Source organism: Salvelinus sp. IW2-2015, linkage group LG37, assembly GCF_002910315.2.
Source record: "Salvelinus sp. IW2-2015 linkage group LG37, ASM291031v2, whole genome shotgun sequence".
Taxonomy (NCBI): Eukaryota; Metazoa; Chordata; class Actinopteri; order Salmoniformes; family Salmonidae; genus Salvelinus; species Salvelinus sp. IW2-2015.
In genome coordinates this window covers 11,788,134-11,809,512 of record NC_036876.1, presented here as the reverse complement: position 1 = coordinate 11,809,512, position 21,379 = coordinate 11,788,134, and the positions used below count along the sequence as shown (strand labels likewise).

Here is a 21,379-nt window from a genome sequence, read left to right as displayed (position 1 = left end):
TATGGACTCTGTCATACAGTACACACTATCGTTTTGTTGTCCTAGGCTACCTGGCTAAAACTGGTTGCTCGCTAGCCTAACTTCCTTTCATGGGCAACGATAAAGCTAGCTAGTTAACATTAGCTTATACATAGCTACCATCTAGCTACATATTGAACTTCCATCCTCTCAGGCCAGGGCACAGAAATGCATGCACAAATGCCAATGCCATCCTCCTCTCTTTCATGTTGCCGAAACGGTCTATGACTCTGTCATACAGTACACACTATTCGTTTTTGTTGTCCTAGGCTACCTGGCTAAAACTGGTTGCTCGCTAGCCTAACTTCCTTTCATGGGCAACGATAAGCTAGCTAGTTAACATTAGCTTACTAGCTACATCTAGCTACATATTGAACTTCCATCCTCTCAGGCCAGGGGCACAATGTATAAAATTATGGTTGTATCAGAATCACCATTATAAGTCCAAATCCCTATCTTCATCCATGGCTAATTTAAGAAAGGGTCAATTTTAGCTAGCTAGCCACCAGAGGACAACAACACAACAAGATGCAACAATTCAAGTTTTTCAATCAATGACGTTTGGCTTTTGATGTTATGTGATTGGTGTGAGGCCAAATCCAAACTGTCTTCCCTTGACATTTTTTGTTGTTGTTGATGCACCAGGACCATTCACAGTTGAGCTCGCTCAGTTTAGCTCAACACTGGTTGGCTATTATTTTATTATTATTTTAAATTATCAAGGGAGGCCAAATGCCTACTGGCTTCCCTTGCATTCAATGCTACGGGTGGCAAAAATGTCATACTCTTTTTGACAAGACAGCATCAGATAGATGGGCAACACATACTGAGACAGAGGGGCGCTGTTTCACTCACTCGGATGCTTTCTCCGGTGAGATGCATTCAGCCTCTTGTGAATTGAAGAAAAAATATGAAACACAGAGCAAAAGAGAAATTATTTCACTTTTTTTCTTACTACATTTTTTGGGGAAGCCTGGCTTCCCTTGGCTTCCATCAATACACGCCACTGGGGTCTTGAATGTCTGGAACAAGCGATCGACAACAGCAGTCGACAATGGGACAGGTMAGGAAGCTATAGCATGAAACGAAGCGATAGACAATATGATCAACCTGTGCATGGTGAATAGCAAACGACAAAACAATAGACATCAGCAAATGCATTATACAATACAGTATTGGCACATATGGAACCCCATAGMACAACCTAGATTAACCTAATGATAATGAGCCAGTTGTGTATTTTACACATTCAAATCAGCYCAAGCTTGGCCAGCCAAGACATAAAATAAATCAGGTCAATCTCTTGGCCTGACAAATAAAATATTTTTGACGGGCAGTATCTTAGTAAAACCATGTTGTTATAGGTTTATATTACCCCAAGTATGCATTGTCTTCAAACAATTTTCTTAAACCCACCTTGGTCGCAATCAATCAAAAGGTTTGCTTTTTATACTTGGGTTTTGGACAGATTCATGGCCCGTATAGCCCATCTCTCCAAATTGTCGTTTGTGAGAAAATACAAGTGGCCTTTGTCTTATTAGAAGTCCTACTCGGTGACACCCAGAGAACATAATTCTGAATAATGACAAATTGCAACAGAAATAATGTTTTAATCAGTGTTTATTTCAAGAAACAATTTSTGTAATTTCTTCTCATTTGTGTTCTGTGGTTGTCACTGAGTGGACTGATAGCCCATTTCATTTATCCACAATACATTGGCAAGGCTGTAAAGTGCAATGTGAATGTAAATACTCACGATAGTCTGACGGGAGGTTATTTCCCACAGTCAAAGTCCCGCAATAAGAGCTACGATGCTAATATTTGTGTAATCTCTTCACAGTTGTCTACTGTGGGTGTTACTGAGTAAACCTATAGCCCATTTCATTGATCCACAATCCTTAGGTAAGGCTTTACAGTGCAATATGAATGTCAATACGCACAATAGGCTGAATGTGGAGGTGATTTCCCACAGTTAGAGTCCAGCAATAAGAGCTACGACGCTAATATTTGTGTAATCTCTTCTTAGTTGTCTACTGTGGGTGTCACTGAGTAGACTGATACTCAATTTTATTGATCCACAATCTATAGGCAAGGCTGTACAGTGAAATATAAGTATGACCCCAATTCTGAAGTATAATACACCCACAGTGCGATTTCAACTGATTTGACTTTTACATTTTTTAAACTTTAAACTTCAAATTAACTAACTATTGTCTTTTGTTGAATGTATATAACAACATTCCAATCTTGTTCAGTATTGTCTAGTCCAAATATGTCACGATTCMACAATTTGTATCCATTTGCATCACTTTCAATTTTTTACTTTTATTTTGAAGGAGAACCGCAAATTCCATTCTTGTGGCTAGCTCCACATAGGTCTAGCTAGCTACTGTCCTTTGGATGTCGATAGTTACCCCAGCCACAAAGTGGCTATATCGTACAAATTCATGACAACAACAAATTGCTTTTGGTTTATTTAAAGTTCGAGTTATGCATAAGGTTAGCAGTGTGTTTAGGGCTAGGTTTACAATCTGATTTTAGGAAGATACATTTGCGGGATTTAGCCATAATTACGTCTTTGTGGCTGTGGTAACTAGGGACGACCCTGTCAAACAGTACAGACCAAAACTGCTTCTCCAATAGAAATCCCCGATCACACTTGTAGGCGATATCATGGCGACGTTGGCTAGCAAAGCMCATGCGTAGAAACACGTCATCAGGTCTAACGGTCCTCTGGCGCCGAACTGCCCATGTGCTGGCAGTCAATCAAAGGCACTCCTATATAAAGTTGTTTTGACGAAAATTAAAACGTGTCAGTTTGTCACTTTCACGAGGTTGGAGTAACAACATGTTCAACTACTTAAGACATTAGATTTCGAGAAAATCAGCAATCATTTTACACTTCTTTCATTGACTTCTCAAACACTACAACCCYGGCCTGGTCTGTTTCCRAAGCKTTCCYGAAATCTTGTGATGTAGCRATGTAGCGCCTATGGATTAAGAAACTCTGTGACCCTGTACAGTCGTGGCCAAAAGTTTTGAGAATGATACAAATATAMATTTTCACAAAGTCTGCTGCCTCAGTTTGTATGATGGCAATTTGCATGAAGGGTGATCAGATGAATTGCAATTAATTGCAAAGTCCCTCTTTACCATGCAAATGAACTGAATCCCCCMAAAAACATTTCCACTGCATTTCAGGCCTGCCACAAAAGGACCAGCTGACATCATGTCAGTGATTCTCTCGTTAACACAGGTGTGAGTGTTGACGAGGACAAGGCTGGAGATCACTCTGTCATGCTGATTGAGTTTGAATAACAGACTRGAAGCTTCAAAAGAAGGGTGGTGCTTGGAATCATTGTTCTTCCACTGTCAACCATGGTTACCTCCAAGGGAACATGTGCCGTCATCATTGCTTTGCACAAAAAGGACTTCACAGGCAAGGATATTGCTGCCAGTATGATTGCACCTAAATAAACCATTTATCGGATCATCAAGAACTTCAAGGAGAGCGGTTCAATTGTTGTGAAGAAGGCTTCAGGGCACCCAAGAAAGTTCAGCAAGCGCCAGGACCGTCTCCTAAAGTTGATTCAGCTGCGGGATCRGGGCACAACCAGTACAGAGCTTGCTCAGGAATGGCAGCAGGCAGGTGTGAGTGCATCTGCAYGCACAGTGAGGCAAAGACTTTTGGAGGATGGCCTGCTGTCAAGAAGTGCAGCAAAGAAGCCACTTYTCTCCAGGAAAAACATCAGGGACAGACAGATATTCTGCAAAAGGTACAGGGATTGGACTGCTGAGGACTGGGGTAAAGTCATTTTCTCTGATGAATCCCCTTTCTCCGATTGTTTTGGGCATCCGGAAAAAAAAGCTTGTCCGGAGAGAGACAAGGTGAGCGCTACCATCAGTCCTGTGTCATGCCAACAGTAAAGCATCCTGAGACCATTATGTTGTGGGGTTGCTTCTCAGCCAAGGAGTGGGCTCACTCACAATTTTGCTAAGAACACAGCCATGAATAAAGAATGGTACCAAACATCCTCCGAGAGCAACTTCTCCAACCATCCAGGAACAGTTTGGTTGTCAAGGGGTGAGTGTAGCTGGTGCATAGAAGTCAGGTGCAGGAGAGCTGAGATGAGTGGACAAAGCACTTTACTTAGGCAATCATTTGCACAGAACGCAACCGCGTCACAAAACAAATGCCCAACGGACAAGTGAGGCAGCACAAAGTACAAAAAAACAAGTACAAAGTACAGGCTGCACAAAGCACGGGTATAAACAAAACCCGGCGCAAACCAGCCGGAAGCGTGCCAACCTCAACAATAAACAATTTCACACACAGACATGGGGGACAGAGGGTTAAATACACGACAAGTAATGAGGGAAATGTAAATCAGGTGTGTGGGAAACAAGACAAAACAAATGGAAAATGAAAGGTGGATCGGCGATGGCTAGTAGACCGGTGACGTCGACCGCTGAACGCCGCCCGAACAAGGAGAGGAACGACTTCGGCGGAAGTCGTGACTTGGTGCAAACAATGCCTTTTCCAGCATGATGGTTTTGCGTCCTGGCCATGGCAGAACTCCCCAGACCTTAATCCCATTGAGAACTTGTGGTCAATCCTCATGAGGTGGGTGGACAACAAAACCCACAAATTCTGACAAACTCCAAGCATTGATTATGCAAGAATGGGCTGCCATCAGTCAGGATGTGGCACAGAAGTTAATTGACAGCATGCCAGAGTGGATTGCAGAGGTCTTGAAAATGAGGGTCAAACACTGCAAATATTGACTCTTTGCATCAACTTCATGTAATTGTCAATAAAAGCCTTTGACACTTATGAAATGCTTGTAATTATACTTCAGTATTCCATAGTAACATCTGMCAAAAATAGCTAAAGACACTGAAGCAGCAAACCTTGTGGAAATTAATATTTGTGTCATTCTCAAAACTTTTGGCCACGACTGTAATCCTCCTTTTACAGCGGACTATATCCTACAATGTTATATTGTYGCCACCTACTGTGTGGGGTGAAAACTGAGAAACGCAAAAAGGGAAATTGCTAAATGTTTTTTWGAATTTTTATTTAACCTTTATTTAACTAGGCAAGTCAGTTAAGAACAAATACTTATTTACAATGACGGCCTACACCGGCCAAACCCTAACCCGGACAACGCTTGGACAATTGTGCGCCACCCAATGAGGCTCCCAATCGCGGCCGGTTGTGATACAGCCTGGAATCAAACCAGGGTCTGTAATGATGCCTCTAGCACTGAGATGCAGTGCCTTAGACCGCTGCAACATTCGCTAGCCCAAATAGGGGGAATAGTGAAAAACACTCATAATTTTCACCTGCACAATAAACACAACAAAATATATCCCTCAACTGCTGAACATYCTCATCACTCTGCGGTGCATCCACTCCCATGTCTTCCTCATCTCCATTCGGTTCTTCAACTATTTCCAGTGTCTCCGCAAACACTTTTACACGTCTGCAACCACTTGACACTTGTGACATTGCAACGACTTGGGCACGATCTCAGCGCGTATCTCACATAACCCAGCATTACAAATGTCAGAAGAAAGTCATAAAACATCATTAAAACCAATAGGCTTGACGAATCACACCACAACAACAAACTGATTTTAATTTACAACTTTAGCTCTTTTTCACCCCCTACTTTGCAATACAGGAAATATCTTAATGCYATGGCCCTTATTTTGTTAATTAGCAATATAGTTATGAGTAACTTAGTAAGACCACATCTGCCTTCTCTTTTAATCAAATACATTAATATCCTTGAAAGGTTGTCATGACAAGTTTATTAGAAAATTACAACTCTATCCTTTGTATGTTTGATAAAGCATCATTAACTAAATTGAGAACTAATTACCTTAGCTTTCCAATTCCCCCGAAAGCTAAAGAAGTGCACATTAAAATTCTCAATAATATTTATCCAGACAGTGAATTTCTAAGGCTTCCTTTCAACATTGATCATAACTTGAGTGTATTTTGTACTACTGAAGTAGAATCTATGGACCATATATTCTTCTTCTGTACCTTCACCCAAAAATTCTGGGCTGCACTTTAAGACYGGTTTGGCTACCAGAGATTGTGCTTTCAAGAAATGATATAATATATGGTGCTATTATAAAATATTCAAATATGGAATATCTGACCAATGTAGTAATAAATCTTGCAAAATCTTTAATCCACAAAGCGAAATTTATGAAGACTTCCCACCCTGTTATTATTTTCCAACATGAATTCAAAATGTATACAGAATCCCTTAAATTGATTAAGTACAAAAAAGGATGTAAACTTAAAGGTCAAATGGAGCTGTTTTTATCTCAATATCAAATTATTTCTAGGTAACAATGAAGTACCTTCCTGTGATTGTTTTCATACTGCAGCACAGCATTTTGGGGGAAGTTGAGGTCCGGTCCATTATTTGCTCTGCACCTAAGAGGGAAAGAGGTTGGGCCATCCTTGAAATGTTTTATAGGAATATAATATCATATATACAATTTAACAGACACTTTTATCCAAAGAAACTTCCAGTCATGTGTGCAAACATTTGTACGTATGGGTGGTCCTGGGAATAGAACCCATTATCCTGGCGTTGCAATGCTCTACCAAGATGCATGACAAGGTTGTAAATAYTTTGTGAAGCCTCAATTTAATATGATTTATAAAACCTTTATTAAGCAGTGCTTACGTCACCCTTTGTAAAACACAGGTTTATGTCACATTTGATATAGTGGGTTATGTCACATTTGACATTGGTGGTTATGTCACACAGTTATGCCACATTTATTAACCCTTTATACAGCATGACATATGGTTGTAGATGATTTCTGAYACATTTATGTCGTGTTTATGAAAACGTTATGAAGGCTTATTGAAGCCTTTATAAACTGCACGTCATTTCAAGTGGTCTAATTCTATAGCTACTTATTCAGCAGTACGGTGTCTCATTCATAATCCATCTCTATATTTATCAGGCAAACCTACGACTTTATGCGAGACCATGGGGAAGGCAGTTGGGCTTTAATTTCTATCATTAAGACATGAGTAAAAACAACCTTTCATGATGAAAACATGTTTTGTTTTTCAGTAGGCACATTGTGAAACTGTCTGGTAATGCGTATGTGTGAAACAAATGGTTTCAGCATGGTCACTCCCACTCCCACTGCTCAATTGCAGTTTATTGCAGTTTTACACTTTAGCCTTGTGGGTTGCTATGGTTTCAGAGCATCGTTCTTGCAGATTTTCAGTACAGCACTGACTCTTTCTCAATTCCAACTGCATATTCTCGCTACTTCATGACTGCTTAAAAGCCCAGTGCAGTCAACATTCTGATTTGGMGTTTTATGTCATTTTTGCACACAAAAAAACACTGTAAAAGTGAAAAATGTGATCTGTATGTCACAACACAAAGTAACTACCCACTGGGTACACCATATMATTTCAACGTGGAAATGTGGGTAATATTTGGTTGAGATGTTGATCATTGAAATTTCAACCTTTATTCAACCACTTAAAAAGACAGCCAGAAGTTTGTTGAATTYCCAATGTGTTATCACTATCCTTTCAACCATCTAAAARTACAGTTAAAACTTCAGATATTTTSTACATATACAACAACTTAATGTGTCARGGGCGCAACTTTCACTTGGGACAGGGGGGACATGTCTGAAATAGAATTTTTGTCCCTCCCAGTTTTATCATTGTAATGTGATACAAAACGAGGTAACGGTGTGCTTTAGGACCATGTGAACGCCTTTGAGCAGTCGGGTAGGCTGTCTCTCCAGTGTCTGTGTTCTTTTGCCCATCTTAATCTTTTCTTTTTATTGGCCAGTCTTAGATATGGCTTTTTCTTTGCAACTCTGCCTAGAAGGTCAGMATCCTGGAGTCGCCTCTTCACTATTGACGTTGAGACTGGTGTTTTGCGGGTACTATTTAATGAAGCTGCCCGTTGAGGACTTGTGAGGCGTCTGTTTCTCAAACTAGACACTTGTCCTCTTGCTCAGTTGTGCCCCGGGGCCTCCCACTCCTYTTTCTATTCTGGTTAGAGCCAGTTTGCGCTGTTCTGTGAAGGGAGTAGTACACAGCGTTGTACGAGATCTTCAGTTTCTTGTCAATTTCTCACATGGAATAGCCTTAATTTCTCAGAACAAGAATAGACTGACGAGTTTCAGAAGAAAGTTATTTGTTTCTGGCCATTTTGAGCCTGTAATCGAACCCACAAATGCTGAYGCTCTAGATACTCAACTAGTCTAAAGAAGGCCARTTTTATTGYTTCTTTAATCAGGACAACAGTTTTCAGCTGTGCTAACATAATTGCAAAAGCGTTTTCTAATGATCAATTAGCCTGTTAAAATKATAAACTTGGATTAACTAACACAACRTGCCATTGGATCACAGGAATGTAGGTTCCTGATAATGGGCCTCTGTACACCTATGTAGATATTCCATAAGAATGCTGCAGTTTCCAGCTACAATAGTCATTTACAACATGAACAATGTCTATGGTGTATTTCTGATCGATTTGATGTTATTTTAATGGACAATTTATTTATTAATTTTTTCTTTCAAAAACAAGGACATTTCTAAGTGACCCCACTTTTGAACAGTAGTGTATATATGGGGGATTGGAAATGATGCAGACAATTACATTGATGGAAGCCACAATATCTCTGCAATATTAAAGCTGATCTACCCTTTTTATTTGATGTCCCCCCCACTTCTAAAACCAAAGTTGTGCCCCTGTAATGTGTTATCACTGTGCTTCGTCTAATAGCACAACTAAATTACCTGAGATTTCATTAAAAGTACATGGTGCAAGTGATCAATGCTGTTCGAGATTTTGCGCAGATTATTATGTGACCTTTCCATGGTATCTTTGAACATGCACACTTTCTATGATTACATAAGAAGACATTTATAGTTATAGTAACCAGTGGTGTAAAGTACTTAAAAAATACTTTTAAGTACTAATTCAGTTTTTTGAGGGGGTATCTGTACTTTACTATTTATATTTTTGACTACTTTTACTTTTACTCCACTACATTCCTAAAGAAAATAATGTACTTTTTACTCCTTACATTTTCCCTGACACCCAAAAGTACTCGTTACATTTTGAATGCTTAGCAGGGCAGGAAAATGGTCTAATTCACGCATTCATTAAGAGAACATCCCTGGTCTTCSTACTGCCTCTGATCTGGCAGACTCACTAAACACAAATGCTTAGTTTGTAAATTGTGTCTGAGTGTTGAACTGTTGAACCCTGGCTATCCGTAAATTATAGTAACCTCAAAGTGACCATGGATGTGTTAATCATTTTGAGGTTGCATAAATATATAACTTTAGGCTATTTAAGGTATTAGAAACGTAATGAATTGTGTTTGATTGACAACTCAACCAGATATCAACATTTAAAGAATATAACTAAATCAAATCAGACTTTATTTAAAGTACATTTAAAGTTTGATTTGATTTAGTTCTACTCTTTAACTTAGATGTTTGGTTGAGACGGRGGTATGAAGCCAACATATCAATTATTYATTTGTAGACAAACTGGAATTAAAGCCAGACTAAGTCAGTGGCACAGATGGAACTATCCAAGCAGAAGAYACGTCCTTTAAATGTTGATATTTGGTTRYGTTGACAAGCAAACAATTCAATATCCAGTTTGTCTACAAATGAATARTTGATGTTGGATTCACATCTCCATCTCAACCAAAAATCTAAGTTAAAGAATAGAACTAAATACAATAGAATCAAACTACACTTTAAATAAMGTTTTATTAGATTTAGTCCTATTCTATATTGCACAATAATGAGACTGATGCGCCAACAGGATCATCTACTACAAGCTCAATGTATCTTTATTGACAGWAAATTCAGAAAGCAATGGCCCATCTCATCTGCTCATTTTACACTCCATAACCTGGTCAAAAGCAAATAAAGACTGTCAAACCCATTGAGATCTTATTAAATTACTAGAGGGGCTATGTCATAAACCCTCAAAGTTCCACAATGTGGCAAAATGGCAGCCATCTTGGTCAGGGAGAAATCCAAAACGAGTCTAATTGGAATGAATGGCAGTAGAGCCATAGGTGATGCACTTCCTGCTTTTACTTAAGTAGGAACATAAAAGTAAGGCATGTGATGTGTCAGAAATTGTGTAATGAAATTATAGTCAACCTACAATATTGTCATATAATTATAAATAAAGTTTATATGGGTTTTATACCAATTGTCTGTATAAATAGCCTCTAAAATATATGTAAACAGAAAGCTGTGTGCCGTTTATATGATGCAATAACAGTACTTGTTGCATTTACAACTTGTCTAAGTCCTATCATCAACTGACTTCAGCCAGTGTATGCCTGTGGATTGACTGCAWTGTTTGAATGGAATGTTGCCATATTGGCAGTTAATTASAGCACTTCATGGAATCATTTCTCTACAACTGGCTGGCTAGCTAGCTAATACACATACTGTGCAGATAAATTCATCACATTCATTATTATACACAATATTTTATCACAGCGCTGGTAAACCATGGTTGACCAACTCCCTCACCAACATGGCTGACCTTTGGACCATCATAAGAAGGTTMTTTTCCATTCTAGTATTCTAATTCCTAATTCTATGGTCAAACCTCTCTTAGCCATTGTTAAAATTAGGACTGTGTGTAAAGGAATACTGACTGAGCCAGTTAAAATGCAGACGGACGGGGGGGGGGGGGATTTGTAATTAGGCTTATGTGACCAGGGAAGGGCGATTAATGGAGATAAATGACATTATCTATACAGTCATCACAGATCTGATCTGTCAGGAAAGCCTTGGTTCAGACTTCTGAGGGGCAACTATGGGAGGAAACGGAGAGGTCCTTGTACAGCGCCCGGTCCAGATCCACATCCTGTCCCTGGACCTGGATCTTCTCCAGACAGCCCTTCAGGTACTGGTTGCTACTGTAGGACACTCCATCACCTGAGAGCGGGAGGAACCACAGAAAGGGGGACGGGGGGATGGAGAGAGGGGAAAAAATAAACAACATTTCAAGATTCTACAGCATCAATATGTGTGTAGACGCCTGATAGTTGTTAGCTGTAACTTAGGATAAATCTGGTACCTGTCAGGGGAGGCTGGTGGGAGGAGCGATAGGAGGATGGGCTCATTGTAATGGCTGGAATGGAATGAATGGAATGGAGTCAAACATGTGGTTTCCATGTGTTTGATGTGTTTGATGTCTTTGATACCATTCCAGCCATTACAATGAACATGTCCTCCTATCGATCCTCCCACCAGCCTCCTCTGGTACATGTGTATCCTCAAAACACTTCAAGTATCTCCTCACAAATTCACCTGGAAGCCCCCCAAATGCAAGGATCATCCCCTCTTTCCAGCTTCTAGGAAAGTCAGGTATACTGTCGATCTCAAATGTTATTTGCGTGTCATCGATGTCCATGTTCACTTGATTCTTCAACAGGGTTAGGGACAGTCGGCTGAAACTCTGTTCGGTGATGGTGTCACGCTTGAGGATGGTCAGTATGACTTTCTGCCACACAAAAGTTGGAAAGCATGGATGTACATTTGTATCAAATTGGTATTGCACTGGTCAAAGAACCACGATTACGAACTGTGATTGTGACTGTTTACATGCTGAAATCCAACATTCATATTGTCATGAAATTAGAATGGTGGGATTGGTACCTTTGGGTTATTGTTTATTTTCACTGTTACTGTGGGCAATTCCTGCCCAGGGGTCTTCAAGCTCAGAACTGTTCCTTCCATCTTGGTGGAGTCTCCATGGATGTCAATAGTAATCCCACCCTCCTCTGTCTGGTGGCCAGGGAGGTCTACAGGGGGACAGATATGAATAAATCAATCCCAATATTTGAATATACAGATGTAGGATCTTAATTTGAGCCAATTTGCTACAGCAGGAAAATAATCCTGCAGCAACAGGAAATATTAATTATTATGTGGATTATAATTAATAGACATTTTGTAGGGGTTAATATATATATATATATATTTTTAAATCAAGTGAAATTTCAAAGCGGAAATTACAAACTTCAGAAGCCTTTTTAAACCTCAAATACACTACAAGTTTAACATTTCCTGCATTGCAGAAAAGTTATCCTGCAACAGGGTGATCAAATTAAGATCCTACATCTGTATATACCGACCTCATCCCAACTACCTACCTCATCCCCATATTGTTTTGATTAACTTTTTTGCTATTTTGCACACCAGTATTTCTACTTGCACATCATCATCTGCACATCTATCCCTCCAGTGTTAATTTGCAATTACTTCGCTACTATGTCCTATTTATTACCTTACCTCCTTATGCCATTTGCGCACACTTAATATAGACTTTTTCTATTGTGAAATTGACTGTACGTTTGTTTATTYCATGTGTAACTCTGTGTTGTTGTTTGTGTCACACTACTTTGCTTTATCTTGGCCAGGTCGCAGTTGTAAATGAGAACTTGTTCTCAACTGGCCTACCTGGTTAAATAAAGGTGAAATAAAAAAGTAAACAATAAAAATATGGACATATACAGGTAAATTGGGTAGACCCAATACTGTTCAGGCTATGTGTGGCTTCACAGCCTGTTCACTTCACCATCAGACCTTCTTTGGTATATAGGGCCTGTCTTTACAGAAGGTAGAATAGGGATCACCTGCTTCGCTTCAGTTAAAACTACAAAAGGATGCTGATTGGATCCAAGGCGAGTAGCGTTTTGTTGTTGGCTAATGATTTTGTTTGCTAATTTGTTCTTAGACAGTCACCAGTCTTTATTGTGTGTGCCCCACATTCGTTTCAATATATATCTACCTGTGGTGTTGAATGCAGCCAGTCCAGCTCCGGGGAAATAGCTCCCTGGCTGGATGTTCTGGTAGCAGGGCCAGGGCTCCCCAATCAACTCTGTCTCCCAGGGGGTGCTCAGGTTTAGCCAGTTCCCCTTCCGGATACATCCATCCATCTCTGGCTGGAACTGGAGACCACCCAGACACACAAGTACAGTATCAGGACCGTTTATACACCCCCCCCCCCCCCACACACACTTAGCACACTTAGCACACACAAACATTAAAGCTAGCAATTAGACTCATTCACAAGCAAGCATGCTCTCACACACAACCAATTTTTAAACGAGACCAGTCCATTTCCAAGTTCAGTCAATCAATCCCCGTCTACACCAAACGACAGACAGATAGCTCCAGCATACCGGGAGGAGCAGCTTGTCCAGGCTGACCAGGATTCCCCCGAGGGCGAGGCGGATCTGGCCTGTCAGAACCTCCATGGTCTCTTTGGACTTCAGTCCCACCACCAACTCCTTCTGGCCGTCCACCTCCAGCACCACAAAATCCCCCTGGCTACTGATCTCCACCTACAGTACGCATACAGAACCAAAAACAGTCCAGTACATCTATATCACAGAATAGAAATGTATCATGTCAGCTGTGAATAAAGCCTCAAATACATTTGATACACTAGTGTATCACGAATTGAAAGTGCTTTCTTTCACATTGCTACAGGCCTTCATAACAGCCTCTATAAATGAATTCATAATGCATTACACACAGGTCTACTAGAAGTGACTGGTACACACCTGATTTGACACCTAGACTTGCGTGCTAGGCTTCTAGGTTACCCATAATGCAGAGTGAATGTCACCTGGTGTAACAGTATAACTTTAGTCCGTCCCCTCGCCCCGGGCGCGAACCAGGGACCCTCTGCACACATCAACAACAGTCACCCACGAAGCATCGTTACCCATCGCTCTACAAAGGCCGCGGCCCTTGCAGAGCAAGGGGAACCACTACTTCAAGGTCTCAAAGYGAGTGACGTCACCGTTTGAAAGGCTATTAGCGTGCACCACCGCTAACTAGCTAGCCATTTCACATCGGTTACACTGGCTTACCAGATGCCACTTGCCRTCGTTGAGTTTGGGTCCCCCTTGCACACTGACGAGGATGTCTGCTTTCCCGATCTGCATCTCAGGGATGCCGTTCCTGAGGATCAGGACAAACCAGTCCTCTCCCTCCCTGGTGTCCCCATAGAACACCACCCCCTCGGGGTCAAACGTCCGGAACTGGAACATGGACTTGATGCTGTAGACCAAAGACATGGGAAAGAAGTCTATCACTAGTCATTCATGTGTCTTCCTAGTTGCTACTTTGACTGACCGTTGCTTAGAGTGAATGTTTTGGTCATTTCTCCTTGCCAAAATGGATGGTTAGCAAAATAGATGGTTAGTAAAAATGGATGGTTAGCTAAATGGATGGTTTGTATGATAGAGCACAGAGATGTAGGAAGTGTAATTTAAGGAAAGTTGGGCTCTCTTTGAGTAAGTAAAACATTCAGATTTTATGAAAACTATGTTATGTATGCATGTAACCCATGCTTACACCTATCCAATCGTCTTTCAACTTTAAGAAAGGAAGGAAGGGTGCATGTTAAAAGTATTGGAATGGTGCTGTTTTTTTGTGCTGTTTTTTCCCCTCTCATGGTCATGTAAAGCAGACTGACCTTTTGACCTCTGTCAGGTTTTCTCTGGTCTGCATCAGGGGCCACCAGGTGCCTCGTTGTTGTTGGCCAAGGTAGATAGGGCCACTGCCCGATACCTCCTTCTGTGTGTCAAAACATGACACATGTTACAGTATGTACAGTACAACACCAATGTTACAGTATGTACAGTACAACACCAATGTTACAGTATGTACAGTACAACACCAATGTTACAGTATACAGTATGTACAGTACAACACATGTTTACAGTATGTACAGTACAACACAATGTTACAGTATGTACACTACAACACATGTTACAGTATGTACAGTACAACACCAATGTTACGGTATGTACAGTACAACACATGTTACAGTATGTCACTACAAACATGTTACAGTATGTACAATACACACAACTGTTACAGTATGTACAGTACAACACATGTTACAGTATGTACAGTAACAACACATGTTACAGTAATGTACAGTACAACACATGTTACAGTATGTACAGTACAACACAATGTTACAGTATGTACAATGACAACACATGTTACAGTATGTACAGTACACAACCACAATGTTACAGTATGTACAGTACAACAAATGTTACAGTATGTACTACAACACATGTTACAGTATGTACATACAACACATGTTACAGTATGTACAGTACAACACATGTTACAGTATGTACAGTACAACACATGTTACAGTATGTAATACACACAGTGTTACAAGTCATGTACAGTACAACACATGTTACAGTATGTACAATACAACACATGTTACAGTATGTACAATACAACACATGTTACAGTATATACAGTACAACACATGTTACAGTATATACAGTACAACACCACATGTTACAGTATGTACAGTACAACACATGTTACAGTATGTACAATACAACACATGTTACAGTATGTACACTACAACACGTGTCAGTATGTACAGTACACACAATGTTACAGTATGTACAATACAAACAATGTTACAGTATGTACAGTACAACACATGTTACAGTATAGTACAGTACACACCAAATGTTACAGTATGTACAGTACAACACCAATGTTCACAGTATGTACAGTAACAACACATGTTACAGTATGTACAGTACAACACATGTTACAGTATGTACAGTACAACACATGTTACAAGTATTACAGACAAACAATGTCCATGTTACAGTCATGTACAGTACAAAACACATGTTACATTATGTACAAGTACAACACATGTTCAGTATGTACAGATACAACACATGTACAGTATGTACAGATACAACACATGTTACAGTATGTACAGTACAACACATGTTACAGTTATGTACAATACAACACATGTTACAGTATGTACATATACAACACATGTTACAGTATGTACATACAACACATGTTCACAGTATGTACAATACAACACTGTTACAGTATGTACAATACAACACATGTTACAGTATGTACAGAATACAACACATGTTACAGTATGTACAATTACAACACATGTTACAGTATGTACAAGATAACACAACATGTTACAGTATGTATCAGTACAACACATGTGTGTACACAGTAGTGATACAGTACAACACCAATGTTACAGTATGTACAGTAAACACACATGTTAGGACAGTGAGTGTTACAGATTACAACCATATTACGTATGTGCCTGAGTCATGTACAAACATGTTACAGTAGCTTACAATGATACAACACATGTTACAGTATGTACAGTACAGTAGTTACAGTACAACAAGTGTTACAGGTGTATGTACAGTGTATTCAGACAACACATGTGTACAGTATGTAAACAGACTACAGTACAAGACTACACTGTTACAGTGAGTGTACACTAGTCACAGTAGCAGAGGGTACACACAGCTGTTTACAGTATCGTCAGAATCAAACTCATTTCGTATGAGCAATACGCAGCATCATGGTTTACAGGATGGGTACACATTTGTATGACATGTTGACAGTTGAATCAGCTAGGTACCATTTAGTTGTACGAGTATAACACCAATGGCTTGACGTTGTACGGAAGTACCCTAAGTTACAGTTGAATGTAAGCAGTGGGACTAAGACACATGGACGTATGGTACAGTAAACCGTTTAGGTATATCAGAGAATGTTGAGCAGATTACAGAGGACAACATGGTTACAGTATGTACAATACAACACATGTTACAGGATGTACATGATACAACATACATGTTACAGTGATGTTACAGATCTAACACATCGTACGAGGTAAATGTACAGTACAACACAGTGTGAGCAGTATGTACAATACACACATGTTAAGTGATGTGAAATACGACACACATGTTACGTATGTACAATAACAGACACAATGTTACGTTGTACAGGTACAACAACCCATGTTAGCAGTATGTACATACAACACTGGGTTTTTTTAACAGTTATGGTACGAGTATACAACGGTTAACATTGCTCTAGAACATGTTTACAGGTAAGCACAAGTAACAACACCAATGTTACAGTATGTACAACAGACAGCATGGTTTACAGGTATGTACAGTACAAACATGGTTACATGTATGGTACAACTACAGACACTTACACGTGGCAATGTTATGAGTACATGCGTATATACAAACATGTACAGGTAATGTACATAACAGACACATGTTACAGTATGGTACACATTTAAGTATTGTACATCAACACTGTGTACAGGCGAATATAGTAGACAATGTAAGTATTCGAGCAATTTAACGTAGCAACACACATGTAGTACAGTTATGTACAGTACACAATTTAAGGTATGATCAAATCAACGTTTACGGGTAACAGACGCACATGTTGTAGGCAGTATGTACAAGTGGCACATGTTACGCTTTACATAAACATGTTACAGTTGAATACAGACACGTCAGATGGAACGACAGACACATGTTAAGTATGTACAATACAACACATGTTACAAGGTTGTACAGTACAACACTCAACTGTTACAGTATGTACATACAACACATGTTCACGAGTATAACGTACCGAACATGTTAGCAGATGTACATACAACTGTTACAGTATGTAAATACAACACCTATTTATAACGTATATGTACACACGTAGTGTACAGTGAATGATCGGCAGACACCATGTTACAGTATGGTACAGTACAACGACATGTTACATTATGTACAATACAACCACTGTTATCGAGTATGTACAATACAACACAACTGTTGTGAGCAGGTATTACAATAACCATGTACAGTACGAGCAGTCCATCGATGGGTTGGGTACAGTCACGCACCACCATTGTGTACAGTAATATGCTTAGCTTATAGCACACGCGACGTTGTCTACTCGAGCTGCATGGGTAGCAGGTACAAGCACGCTGTTAAGTATGTACAATACAACACATGTTACAGTATATACAGTACACACATGCTTAACAGTATGCTAGCGATGCCTATACAACAGCACTGTTACAGTATGTACAATACACGACTGTTACGAAGGTAAGAGCATGTGGTATTGACCCGAAAAAATTTTAGAAAACCCGAAAACATAAACATGTGTACAGTATGTAGCAGTACAAACGAGATCGTGTACGTATGTACAGATGACAAACACGACTGTTGTACAGTCTGTTAAGTTGGTGTTGTACATGAAAAACAGCATGATTACAGTGATGTACGTAACAACACATGTTAAACAGTTAACAGTACGACACCAAAATGTACAGTATGTACGTAAGCATGCACGCGTACGGTTAAGTTCGCGTGACACGTTCGGTTGTGTGGCGGTCCGCGGCTGAGTAGTGGGCTACACTGGTGCCGAGCTGTAGGTTCGGCCTTCATTCTCGAGTCTTTACAGGTCGGGTCATACTAAGGTTGTCCTGCGTGCTCAATGGTGGATACTCGGTCGTGTATCGTTCGGTGTATGGGCTCCGCGCTGTGAGTTGTGTGTAACAGTACAGTGGTACTACCTGATGTTACAGGGTTATGTTTCCAGTACAACACATGTAAGTGATGTTACAATACAAAGCGACGCGGGTTACTGAGTAGTGTGGTACAGATAGCAACACTGTTTTGACAGTTGTTGTAGCATGATACACACATGTTACAGTTGAGATGGTCACATACAAACATGTTAAGGCAGGTAAGTCGTAACAATACAAACAACATGTTAGCATGTATGTCCAGTACAAGCACAGTGTTAGAGTATATTCTTTAAACATGGGCAGCACAGAAAATGTTACAGTATGTACAGTCAACACAGCAGTTGTTACAGTATGTACAATACAGACACATGTTATCACTATGGGACGGATTCGGTCGTTAGGGTACCACAGTATAGACGTCAGACTTTGTGCTCTAGACTAGTTGAGTTGTATGTCGGAGTGTTCGGGAATGGTGGTTAGCACAGAGTGTAGTGAGTTACACGAGGTGATGGCTATATTATTGTGTATCAGAGGGTGATGTAAGTAGATGTAGTGTACCGCATGTACGGGCAGTAGTTGTTGCTCTTGCTATTTGGGGATCACGCATGGTGTACAGATGACTCACAGTTACAGTATGTACAGTACAACCACATGCTACAGTACTGTACAATACAACACATGTTACAGTGATGTACAATACAACACATGTTACAGTATATACAGTACAACACAATGTTACAGTATGTACAGTACAAAACACATGTTACAGTATGTACATACAACACATGTTACAGTATGTACACTGACACACACTGTCATACTACTACAGTAGTTACAGATCACATCCACATTGCTACGTGAACAACGCTAGTTAGTTACAGTCGTGTACAGCACAGTACAGTATCGTACAACACATGTTATCATGTTACAGTATGTACAGTACAACACCAATGTTACAGTATGTACAATACAACACATGTTACAGTATGTAACAGGTACAACACATGTTACAGTATGTACAGTACAACACTGTTACAGTAACCAATGTTACAGTATGTACAGTACAACACATGTTACAGTATGTACAGTACAACACCAATGTTACAGTATGTACAGTACAACACCAATGTTACAGTATGTACAGTACAAACACATGTTACAGTATGTACAGTACAACACATGTTACATTATGTACAATACAACACATTTTACAGTATGTACAATACAACACAATGTTACAGTATATACAGTACGACACCAATGTTACAGTATATACAGTACACACCAATGTTACAGTATGTACAATACACATATCTAACAGTGTATACAACACTGTACAACACATGTTACAGTATGTACACACTCACAATGTACGATATATACAGTACAACACATGCTACAGTATGTACAATACAACACATGTTACAGTATGTAAATACAAACACAGTGTACAAGACAGATGTACACTACAACACATGTTACGAGTTCATGAATAACACAACACATGTACAGTATGCTCAATATACTGCTCATTCATTCACATACACACCGCTACGTTTCAATGTTGTCTTCTTACAGGCAGGGAATATGCACAGCACATCGACACCCTTATGCTTGTGCATCTATTGAACATGATGCCAAATGTACGGAGAAATAGACATTTGAACATATGGTATTTTCCTTTGTACAATGAGTCATAAATATGTTAGTAAAGTGATACAGCAAAATGTGGGTGAGCTCAAATCAGTGGAATAGACATAGGGTGACCTGACATACTGTTTTCCGCCCACAGACTACTGAGCAAAGTCCCCTCTCTTTCACTGCGCAATTCAAGTTCTCTGTGTTACTGTCAAGGTAATCTTGGTCAGATGTTTACATAGTCTGTCCTTGAAAGATTAAGGCAATAATACGACCAATATTGTATATTTTCCCTTGGGCCAATCCAATGATCATTTACATTTTTTATTTAACCTTTATTTAACTAGGCAAGTCAGTTAAGAACATATTCTTATTTACAATGACGGCCTACCGGGGAACAACTGCCTTGTTCAGGGCAGAACGACAGATTTTTACCTTGTCAGCTCGGGGATTTGATCTAGCAACCTTTCGGTTACTGGCCCAACACTCTAACCACTAAATGAACACGAAAAATCTATTTCATGAGAAAAACACGTTGGTTACATATTAAACCTGTACATTTTCAAAAAGTGAGAGAATTTTGACGTACCTTGGGGCGTCCGTTCCTTTGTCCCTCAGCTCCCATCCCAGCAAGGTGAGACATAAACCCAGCAGCAGTCCACCTGACATGGTCTTTAACGAGCCCATTCTTCAGACCCCTGACCCTCAGTAGGCTTACCAGTGTCCAGAACCTCACAGCGGTTGGTCCACTCACTCTGAACTAGCCCTGAGGTACTAGTGGTGGGGCTAATGGTCTACTTTGATACTCTGACGCCTGTTTTGGAGTGAGCCAGAGCTACGTGAGCCCCAGAGACCAGAGGGCAAACATGTCGACATCGTCAGCGGCTATTGATTTCCTGGAAAGTTGTTGCTTGTTTGTGTCAAACTGTTTGGGAGAGAGAGAGGGAGGGAAAGTGCAATGCAGAAAAGGAGAAATAGAGGTCGAGGAGGCAAAAGAAAGCGAGAGCAATAAAAGTGAGGGAAGAGGGCAATAGTAACAGTAACAGGGCCAAGAGCAATGAGAGAGCAAAATATTTCTGCACTCATAGGCTACCCAAGACCAACTTGTCAATATGTAGACTAAAGTGATTAACAGTGACTATTAAGAGAATACAGTACAAGAGATCCAGGCATTTATTTTTCAACTGATGAGATCGGCAACTGATGAGTCCCCTCTGGCCGATGTGCTCTGCAGGTCCCACTACTCTTCGTCCTACGCGATCGGACTC

General features: G+C 40.0%; 1 protein-coding gene across 1 annotated transcript in view; it reads right to left on the bottom strand.

Annotated features, from left to right (window-relative positions):
* Window positions 1–10,210: 10,210 nt before the first annotated feature.
* The window catches only part of shbg (sex hormone-binding globulin), a 14,474-nt gene continuing 3,305 nt past the window's right edge, over window positions 10,211–21,379 (bottom strand). The window contains exons 2-8 of the mRNA XM_023982249.2: window positions 14,571–14,671; window positions 13,963–14,152; window positions 13,267–13,428; window positions 12,873–13,032; window positions 11,738–11,883; window positions 11,390–11,582; window positions 10,211–11,014 (exon numbers count right to left, since the gene is read on the bottom strand). Coding sequence (XP_023838017.1) covers window positions 10,872–11,014; window positions 11,390–11,582; window positions 11,738–11,883; window positions 12,873–13,032; window positions 13,267–13,428; window positions 13,963–14,152; window positions 14,571–14,671 — 1,095 coding nt within the window. The 3' untranslated portion in view covers window positions 10,211–10,871. The remainder of the gene's footprint in view (window positions 11,015–11,389; window positions 11,583–11,737; window positions 11,884–12,872; window positions 13,033–13,266; window positions 13,429–13,962; window positions 14,153–14,570; window positions 14,672–21,379) is intronic.